Here is a 9,824-nt window from a genome sequence, read left to right on the forward strand (position 1 = left end):
TCGTCGTCCCCCTTCCTCCTCCCTGCCCCCCAACTCCCTCCCAGCATCAGAGTCTTTTCCAATGAGTCAACTCTTCTCATGAGGTGGCCAAAGTACTGGAGCATCAGCTTTAGCATCATTCCTTCCAAAGAAATCCCAGGGCTGATCTCCTTCAGAATGGACTGGTTGGATCTCCTTGCAGTCCAAGGGACTCTCAAGAGTCTTCTCCAACACCACAGGACCCATCTCTTCGCCATGCATGGGCCACGAGTTTCACTCCTCTGGGGGAGGACAGACAGATGGGGCTGGACAGTGATGAACTGTGGGGCAGTCTGGGGAGTGGCAGGGTTGAGAGGGAGGACACGGTCCAGGCGAGCTGCCCAAGGGTCCAGGCACCCACTCTGGCACCATGCTGATGGGTACTGGGCGTCTGACTTCACCACTCACTTTGGCAGGGGCCCTCCCTGTGCCCAACTGCTACATCTGTAAAATGGGAGAATACCTGACCCTGCTTCGATGAGAGCATAGGGCACTCACACACACAGCATAGGGCTGGGCATGCATTAGACTGAACCCTGTGAAAGTACTGATATTTGATTATCGTATTTTAATAGCTTTATTTTGAAAACATTTGTCCACTTAAAGTGTACGGTTGAGGGGTTTTGATCATATACACAGAGTTGTGAAATCATATTTGATAGTTCAAGCTAATAATACATAGGCAATTAGGTAATGAAGCTGGGGTGGGTCCATTGAAGAATCTTCAATCTTCTTGAAGATTCAGACAGGGCAGCAGTGCCTGGGCCTTTCCTGACAACACCAAGGTGGGTCTCCCTTCACTTCAGTTAATTTCAAGAATTGATCACAATCCTGGAACAAAATGTCAGCTCTGACATTTGGACTGGTATTTCCTATTTTGCCAAAATATGATATTAAATGCAATACTTAATCCATAAAGTGTTTAGAATGTACACTATTTTTTAAAATTGATGACACAAGATATTTCAAAACCCCAAAGTTATAAACCCATTAGAAAACAGAAATTAATCAAAAAAGTGAACTTACACAAACATAAATTCAAGATATATCACTCTACTATAAACTAGCATAAAAGTGATCATTCAAAAATAAGCAACCTAATATAGCTCACTAAAATGAAAAAAATATTTATGAAACATTGAAAATGAAACATTATTTGCTTTTATTTTGTTTCAAAGAGCAAACTCACAAAGCGTGATCACGGTGTCATTATTAGGTAGTGGAAATATTTGGGGGCAGATTTTTCCAGCTGAAACACTCTGGCTGTCTGACATCAGTTGGGGAAATGGCCAGGAGATAATTAGAAGTTAAATCTAAACTTCCACTGTTGTCTTCATCTTGAAATATCCGTCTCCTTTTTGATAAGTTTAAGGAGATTTGTGGGGGGTTGGGGGGGGTGGTCAGCGTTTTGTCTCTTTGGAGAGAGATTGCCAGCTTTTGTGAACAGCTGGAGTTTGTGTTTCAATCAAATGTTTCCATCTGTCTTTGTCCATATAAGTCCAAGGCAGGGCTTCTGAGGCCTGCACCTGTTTCAGTTTCAGGAGTCACCTGCTCATGCTCCATTGGTTCAGAGAGTCTTTGAGCACAGCGGGGGTCCTTCTTTCTTCTTTCCGGCTGCGCTGGGTCTTCCGTGGCGTGCAGCCTTCTTCTTGTTGCGGTGTGTGCACTTGTCTAGTTGTGGCTAGTGGGCTTAGTTGCCCCAAAGCATGTGGGATCTTAGTTTCCCCAACAAGAGATCGAACCCATGTCCTCTGCATTGGAAGGTGGATTCTTACCACCGGACCACCAGGGAAGGCCCAAAGAAGTCTATTCTTTCAATAGAAACTTTGCCTTGTGGATTGCTGTGTTCTTTTTCTTTCTGGGAATAAAGAGGTATAGAAAAACCTGATGGGGCAGGATAGTAGTTGAGAGTAGAGGCCTGCCTAGGTCTAGAGCTTAGTTCCACACTTACATGCTATGTGGTCACGGACAAATGGCTTCACCTCTCTGCGCCCTGCTTCTTCATCTGTAAGTGAGAGTAACAAGGGTACCTACCTCTTAGGGTTGTTGTGAGGTTAAATGAGTCAATGTGTAAAGCACTTAGAACAGTCCAAGCACTTAGAAAGCACTATATAAATGTTAGGTATTAGTTGTTATTGTTGTTATGAAAGCATTCTAAATACATATACCATGATCAATTAATTTTTTTAATGCAGTCAGTACCTCTTGAGACAGAAATGATTTCAACTTCACATTTCTTATAATATATCAAAATAATGGTATTACCCAACAAAACATGAGTATTTAGTACTTTAAAATCATAAGGCAAATAGGAATCCTGCAGTTGGGGAGCAGAGTTTGATGCCTCAACAGTGCCGCACTGGGACAGAGAAAGGGCACACGGTGCGCTCTGAAGTCACACAGGCTGGTTCACAGCAGGTGTTTAATGGGAATAATAAACCTCAACTGACTACCAATAAAGTTCAGGCTCATTGCATTTATTTATTTTAAAATATTTATTTATTTGGCTGCACCAGGTCTTAGTTGTACCATGTGAACTCTTAGTTTCGGCATGTGGGATATAGTGCCCTGACCAGGGATTGAACCTGGGCTTCCTGCATTGGAGGCATGGAGTCTTAGCCACTGGACCACCAGGGAAGTCCCAGGCATTTTATTTTAAATATAGCAGTGTGTACATGTCATTTTCAAACTCCCAATCTATCCCTTCCTCTGATCATTAAAAAAAAAAGTCTCCTTGGATTTGCTGAGAGTCATCTGTCATTCATTTAGCAAATATTTTCTGGGTACCTGCCTGAGGGCCAGGCACTGTGCCGGGCTCTGGAAGACAGGAGTGGACAAGCTGGGCAGGGAGAATGAAATGGAAGCTGACGGTAAATGAGTCAACACCACTGACCTGGGTGGCACACAGCCTTTGCAGCCTGACTCATCTGTGTATGTGTCTCTCCCCTTGCCCCCATCCCAGGATGTGTCAAGGCTGGAGCTGACTCTCCAGACATCCAAGCAAGGTGGCATCCGGCCCCGAGAGGTGCTGCTGATCCTCAGCGTGAACAAATCCATCTTCCTGAAATTGCAGGCACCAGGAATCCCACTCCAGCTGGCCTACGTGAGTGTGTTACCTCCAACCGCAGCCTCAGGCACGGGCTCTGGGAAGCCCCTGCTGTCCACCTCTGTGGACCAGGGTCCCCTGCTTCTCTTTTCCATTCTGACGTTACTCACCAGGGCCCTTCCTGGTGAACCCCATGGGGCCTTGCCAGAGAGAGGACAAAGGGCAACAGAACCTGGGGAAAAGAACCCAAACCTGGAGGTGGGAATCAAACCCAGGAGGCGATGCGTGTGCCTGCGTTCGTGCTCAGTCGCTTAGTTGTGTCCAACTCCTTGCGACCCCATGAACTATAGCCAGCCAGGCTCCTTTGTCCATGGAATTTTCCAGGCAAGAATGCTGTAGTGGGTTGCCATTTCCTCCTCCAGGGAAACTTCCCGACTCAGGGATCAAACCTGCGTCTCCTGCACTGGCGGGCAGATTCCTTACCACTGAGCCACCTCAGAAGCCCTCAGGTTGATGCACAAATTAGCCAACTCCAACCCTCTCTCATAGCCTCAGTTTTCCCATCTGTCCAGTGGGAGAACTGGACTCACTGATATTCCTCCATAAAATAACCTTGTCACTGTCTTTGAAAAAGTTTACAAGACGTAAATGTGAAAATATTCAAGTACAGACAAAAAAAGGCCAGAAAGAAACCTAACAATGTGTTAACAGTAGTTCTGGCTGGGGAGAGGGATGAGGAACAGAGATCTGCTTTGTTCTTTTCACTGTATTGATTGGCAAGATTTGCTATAATTTACATGGCCTAAATTGGAGAAAAATTATTTTTAAAAAAATTCAAAGTTTAAATGTCAGACACATCCACCAGAGAGAGAGAAGGTCCACTGGCTGGGACCACAGCCAGGGGCACTCAGGGCTGGAGGAGGTGGGGTGGGCCGGGTCACTGCCTCGTTCACGTTTAAGGCCCTGGGAGGTGGCCCCCCAGATGCAGCAGCTGTTGTTTACAGCCAGAAAAAGCAGAGGGGAGAGAGCCGGAGCTCCGGGGAGAGCAAAGAAAACAAGTGGGAGCGAGACACAGAAAAAAGTATGGAAACGGAAAGAGGGCCGGCCTGTTGTGGGAGGAACAGACTCTGGAGACTGAGTTCGAGGAGGGGGAGAGGAGGAGGGGACCTGAAGACAGGCCCCGGTCCCGGGCTGCCTGGGACGCGGGCCTAGACACCGAGAGAAGCTGAGGGGGTGCGCGACTGGCGGCACGAAGCGCAGAGTCAGCCGGAGCGGGCCGGCATGGAAGCCCCCCACCCCACGGGAGGGCAGGCCGAACGCAGCCAACCGGGAGGACGGAGCGGGACCGACCCCGCGGCTCCCAGTGCGGGCAGGCCAGGCCCGGCCACAGCTCCTCTCCCCCACCTCCCGTTTCTCCCCCTTCCTATTCCCGAACCCTCTGGCGGCCCAGCCCTGGACTCTAGGCCCGGCAGGGCTCTGGCTGACGCAGGGCACACGAAAAGCGCCCGCCCGCCCGCCGGGCCGGAAGGTCGCAGCGGCCGCCGGCTCAGGCCTCGGCCACGCCTTCATCCCCGGGGCTAAGAATACACGGCCTGGGAGAGGGGGCGGAGGGACCGCCCGAGCCGCGCGCGACCTCGGCCCGCAGCTTCCGGAGCCGGCCCCAAGCAGCCGGAGGCTGGACGCCTCTGGAGAGACCAAGAGTTCCACCGGGGGAGGGCGCAGGACTCTGTATCAGACCCGGGGCCGAGAGCTTGACAAATGCCCTTTAATCCCTATTACATTCCCATTTTACAGAGCTGACCCTGAGGGTCAGATGGTAAAAGTCCTCCCCCTCCCCACCCAACCCAACTCTAGCTCTAAACCACTGCCCCAGCCCTTCCATGGGGTGGGGGTGGGCACTGGGCTCCTCACCCAGGTCCTCATCACTTTGCCCCCTTGTTAAAGCCCTGCTCCATTCCAAGTGGACCTTTCTATGACGTCTTGCCTATTTCCACTGTCAGGCAGTCCCCCCTTAGTATCTAGCCTGAAGCTCTCATGCTGCTGCTGCTTCAGCGTAATGCCTCTGGCTTTGGAGATGGATGGAAGAGGAACTCTGAGTCCATGGCCCCAGCAGCTTCCCATGAATCCTTTGACCTCTACCCCAGGAAGTCTTTCCTATTTCTTTCTGTAGCCCACCAGAGTCTCTGCTGAGGCATGGGCAGTGGAGGCAATGAGGTGCTGGAGCCACCCAGATTCTCATCTCTGTTCATTCAAGGGACCTGTCTTGCTCCTTTTGTTTCTCATAGAATAATATCCTCTGTCTTCTGTTGTTTCAAATGACTTGAGGCATGACTGGTTTCTGGGTGGTAAGATCTCCCAGAGCAGGGACCAGTTGTTTGTCTTTTGTTCACTCATTTATTCATCCATGTCTTCTATCTTCCCTTCTCCATTTCCATGTGCGGGGAGCACCTGCCGTGTGCCAGGTGTCAGGATGAGGCTGCCATGTCAGGATCTTCATTGCTGGTCTCAAGACCCAGCACACAGTCAGGCCAATATTTCTTACTGCCTACTGTGTGTCAAGCCCCATGCAGGGGTGGCCAAGCCAGCCACTGTCCCTCACAAGAGTGTGGGGGAAACCGACATGGGCCCCACGATAAGTGCAGACTGAATGGAGGGGTGGGAGGGTGATGTTTGAACAGGGGGATGAACATGGGTGTGTGTCCACCCAGCCCCTCAGACGTGGAAAAGAGATGGGGCAGATCTGACTCTGAGGGGCCCTAGTTAGGGGCCCGTGGGCTGACTTCGGCTCCACCAGCCTCAACCTCCTCAGCCCTGGCCTTCTCTGTTCAGCCAACTAGCTGCCTCCCCCAGTTATCTGCTGACCTCTGGCATGGGACAGAAGGCATTCAGGCCCAGGGACAGCATCCTGAGCTGCCACATGTCTCCCTAGGACTCCAAACTGGTCTTTCACGAGGCCCTAGATGCCAACATCACACAGCTGCCATCCTTCACCACCAAGGACCAGCTCCTCAACTGGGCGAATACACGGGGTTCCATCGCCTCTGTCGCTGAGCTGAGCAACCCGCAAAGCATCTTCCTTCGTCTGGACCAAGGTCTGCCTCCCCAGTTGCCTCTCTGGGTTCAGGACTCTGCTCTTGAGGAATCTGAATTCCTATGTCTCCTTCCTCGGATGTGGACACTAAGGCACCAAGATGGGATGTGATTTGCCCCGGGTCACTTAAGACAGTGGTTACCCTTTCATCAAATGTTAGATTGAACCCTATGAAACTGCTGCCATTTGTCAGTCTCGGGATATACACAAGCAGCACTTTCATATTATTTATTGTATCCCTAGTGTGTACCAAGTCCTATGCCAGGCATCCGGGGACCCTGTGGGGACAAACCCAGATGCTGCCCTCCTGGAGCTGGCACTGTGGTAGGAAGATGATAATAGGTATACAAATTCTGTAATTTCAGGTCATGGTAAATACTATAAGAAGGATAAATGGGGGGTGATGTACAGGCAGTTGCTGGGTTGCATCGCTAACATACGCCATGGTTTTATACCTTAAGTAAAATGTGTGTTGACAGCTGAGGAAACAGAGGCCAGGGACTTACCCTGGGTCACTCTGATGTAAGTGGATTTGAACCTGGGTCCTCCCAAGCCCCCACTCTTTGCTGTTCCATCCTGCCTGTGTGCGTGCTAAGTCGCTTCTGTTGTGTCTGACTCTTTGTGACCCCATGGACTGTACCCCACCAGGCTCCTCTGTCCATGGGATTCTCCAGGCAAGAATGCTGGAGTGGATTGCCATTTCCTTCTTCAGGGGGATCTTCCCGACCCAGGGATTGAACCCCTGTCTCTTAGGTCTGGTCTCCTGCCTTGGCTGGCGAGTTCTTTTTTTGTTTGTTTTTTTTTCACCCCTTCAGTTCAATTCAGTCGCTCAGTCGTGTCCGACCCTTTGCAACCCCATGAATCGCAGTATGCCAGGCCTCCCTGTCCATCACCATCCTCGCGCCTCCTGGAAGCCATCCTGCCTGCCCCACCATTACTGTGGGAGAGGGTGGGCCTGCGTATTAGATGCTAGGCTGCTCCAAGGGGAGACAGAGGTGCGCTTATCTCCGCAGCCTCGAGCTCACCGTTCTCCTGCAATCTGGAACCCCAGAAGGACATGGGCCACACGCTCGGATGGACCCCGAAAGCCTGGGGCTGCCGCTTGGAAGGTGTGGCTGGCCACAAGGAGGCGCACATCCTGAGGATCCTACCGGGCCCAGAGGCCTCGTAAGGGTGCCAGCCCCGCCAGCCCCACCCTCCATAAAGCCTCGCTTCTGTCCAAGCCTTAGCCCCGCCCCGGCCTTGTTAGAGAACTGTCACCCCGCCTATATCTGGGCCCCGCCCATTTTCACACCCACCCGACAGACCCAGGACCAACCAGGTTAGGAGCGCAGCTGCTGCTCAACCGACCCCAGGTCTTGTTCTGGCCCAGCAATTCCTGGTCAAGCTCCCCTGCACCTCCCCACACCCCGCACTACCGCCCTCGCTGATGCGGGGGCGGTCGTCTCCCCCCACATCCAGGCCCCGGACAGTGACCGTGAAGTTGGAGCTGAGCTGTGCTTGGAGAGATACTGACGCCGCCGTGCTCATCCTTCAGGGTCCACCCTACGTGTCCTGGTTAATCGAGGCCAACCACAACATGCAGATCTGGGTGAGTCTTGCTTTGACACCCACACAGCCCCGTTCAGGTCTTCCCAAGGCTCCTCCAAGAAAAAACCCAAACTTCCTGCACCATCACCCCAGCCCTGAGCCTTTATATACGATGATCCCTCTGCCCTCTGTGCTCTACCTATTCTTCCTTCAGACCTTCACCTAGATGGCACCTCCTCCAGGAAGCCTTCCATGATCCCTTAAAGAGGCCCCCTAACCCAGCCCACTGCGTCAGGGAAGTTTCCTGGAGAGGTGAACTCCAAACTGAGTTGAAAGACAGACAGGAACCAGTAGATGAGGGGAGGTGGTCCAGGCAGAGGAAACAGCAGGAGCAAAAGAGAGCCTGACTGAGGCCTGGCAGACCCTGGCCAGCCTGCAGGCACACCTTGCCAGGCTGTGTGGCCCCTGACTGTGTCCGTAGCTCCCTGCTCTGCCTCTCTCCCTGTCATTAGACCACTGGTGAATACTCCTTGAAGATCTTTCCAGATAGGATCAACCCTGGCTTCCAACTCCCAAACACAACCCAAGGCCTGCTGGGGGAGGCCCGGAGGCTCAATGCCAGTGTGGTAGCGTCCTTCGTGGAGCTCCCCGTGGCCAATGACGTCTCTCTGCGGACCCACAGCTGTGGTGAGCACCTGGCTCCCTTCCCTTGCCCCCCGCCTCGCCAGCTCCCTTCCCTGGCCCTCTCCTGGGATCTGTTGCTACGTCCAGATGCTGTGTGAACTGGGAAAGTTGCAGCAGCTGGTGGGAGCCCCATATTCCTCATATGCATCTCAGGAATGCTGAGAGTACCTAGCTAGAGAGGTGCTTAGCACTTCAGAGCACAGTGAGCCCCACAGTGACTGTCTGCTGGGGCCCCCTCTGCTACCCCGCAGGCAGTGGGCTGCAGCCCTCACCCACACCGGTGGAGATCACCACTCCCAATAAGGGCTGCAACCAGGAGCTACTTCTGACCCTGATCCAGCCCAAGTGCTCCAGCGATGGCATGACTCTGGTACTCAAGAAAGATCTCATCTCGGTAAGGGAGCGCCTGGCCTCCAGTCCAGCTGACACGGGTAACTGGTCCTTCTGTCCTAATCCAGGAAGGAGGACCAATCACATTAAGCTACAAGCCTTAGTTTTTCCACCTGTAGAATGGGCTTGAGGTGGCTCAGATGGTAAAGGGTCTGTCTACAATGTGGGAGACCGGGGTTTGATCCCTGGGTTGGGAAGATCCCCTGGAGAAGGAAATGGCAATCCACTCCAGTACTATTGCCTGGAAAATCCCATGGACAGAGGAGCCTGGTAGGCTACAGTCCATGGGGTCGCAAATAGTTGGACACGACTGAGTGACTTCACTTTTTTTTCACTCACCAGGTGGTGAGGATTATAGGAGGTCTGACGACCTCGCCTGGTGTGGAGCAATGCGTTAGGTGCTCAGTCGTGTTTGACTCTTTGTGATCCCATGGACTGTTACCCGCCAGGCTCCTCTGTCCATGGAATTCTCCAGGCAAGAATACTGGAGTGGGTAGCCATTCCCTTCTCCAGGAGATCTTCCTGACCCAGAGACTGAGCCCACATCTCCCGTGTCTCCTACATTGCAGGTGGATTCTTTACTGCTGAACCACTGGGGAAGCCTTATGTACTAAATACTGAAAGTGACAATGTTAGTTGCTCAGTCATGTCTGACTCTTTACGACCATGGACTGTAGCCCTCTAGGCTCCTGTGTCCATGAAATTCTCCAGGCAAGAATACTGTTGTGGGTAGCCATTCCGTTTTCTAGGGGATCTTCCTGACCTAGGGACTCCTGCATTGCAAGCATATTCTTCACCCTCTGAACCACTAGGAAAGCCCAAGTTCATATGTACTTAATAATATCACTTTAAAAACACATTAGAAAAAAATAAAAAAAAAAAAAATAAAAAAATAAAAACACATTAGATCCCATCATATTGAAATGCCATAATTTGAAGAAGGAAATGGCAACCCACTCCAGTGTTCTTGCTTGGAGAATCCCAGGGATGGGGGAGCCTGTTGGGCTGCCGTCTCTGGGGTCGCACAGAGTCGGACACGACTGAAGCGACTTAGCAGCAGCAGGG

At 51.9% G+C, this 9,824-nt stretch overlaps 1 protein-coding gene across 2 annotated transcripts in view; it reads left to right on the forward strand.

Moving 5' to 3' along the window:
- ENG (endoglin) overlaps positions 1-9,824 on the forward strand; it is a 32,435-nt gene that overhangs the window by 16,075 nt on the left and 6,536 nt on the right. For both annotated transcript variants that reach the window (XM_010856888.1, XM_010856889.1), the window contains exons 3-8: positions 2,981-3,121; positions 5,994-6,156; positions 7,169-7,322; positions 7,617-7,746; positions 8,198-8,372; positions 8,621-8,763. In XM_010856888.1, coding sequence (XP_010855190.1) covers positions 2,981-3,121; positions 5,994-6,156; positions 7,169-7,322; positions 7,617-7,746; positions 8,198-8,372; positions 8,621-8,763 — 906 coding nt within the window. The remainder of the gene's footprint in view (positions 1-2,980; positions 3,122-5,993; positions 6,157-7,168; positions 7,323-7,616; positions 7,747-8,197; positions 8,373-8,620; positions 8,764-9,824) is intronic.

The sequence above is a fragment of the Bison bison genome, unplaced genomic scaffold (genome assembly GCF_000754665.1).
Source record: "Bison bison bison isolate TAMUID 2011002044 unplaced genomic scaffold, Bison_UMD1.0 scf7180017864375, whole genome shotgun sequence".
Taxonomy (NCBI): domain Eukaryota; kingdom Metazoa; phylum Chordata; class Mammalia; order Artiodactyla; family Bovidae; genus Bison; species Bison bison.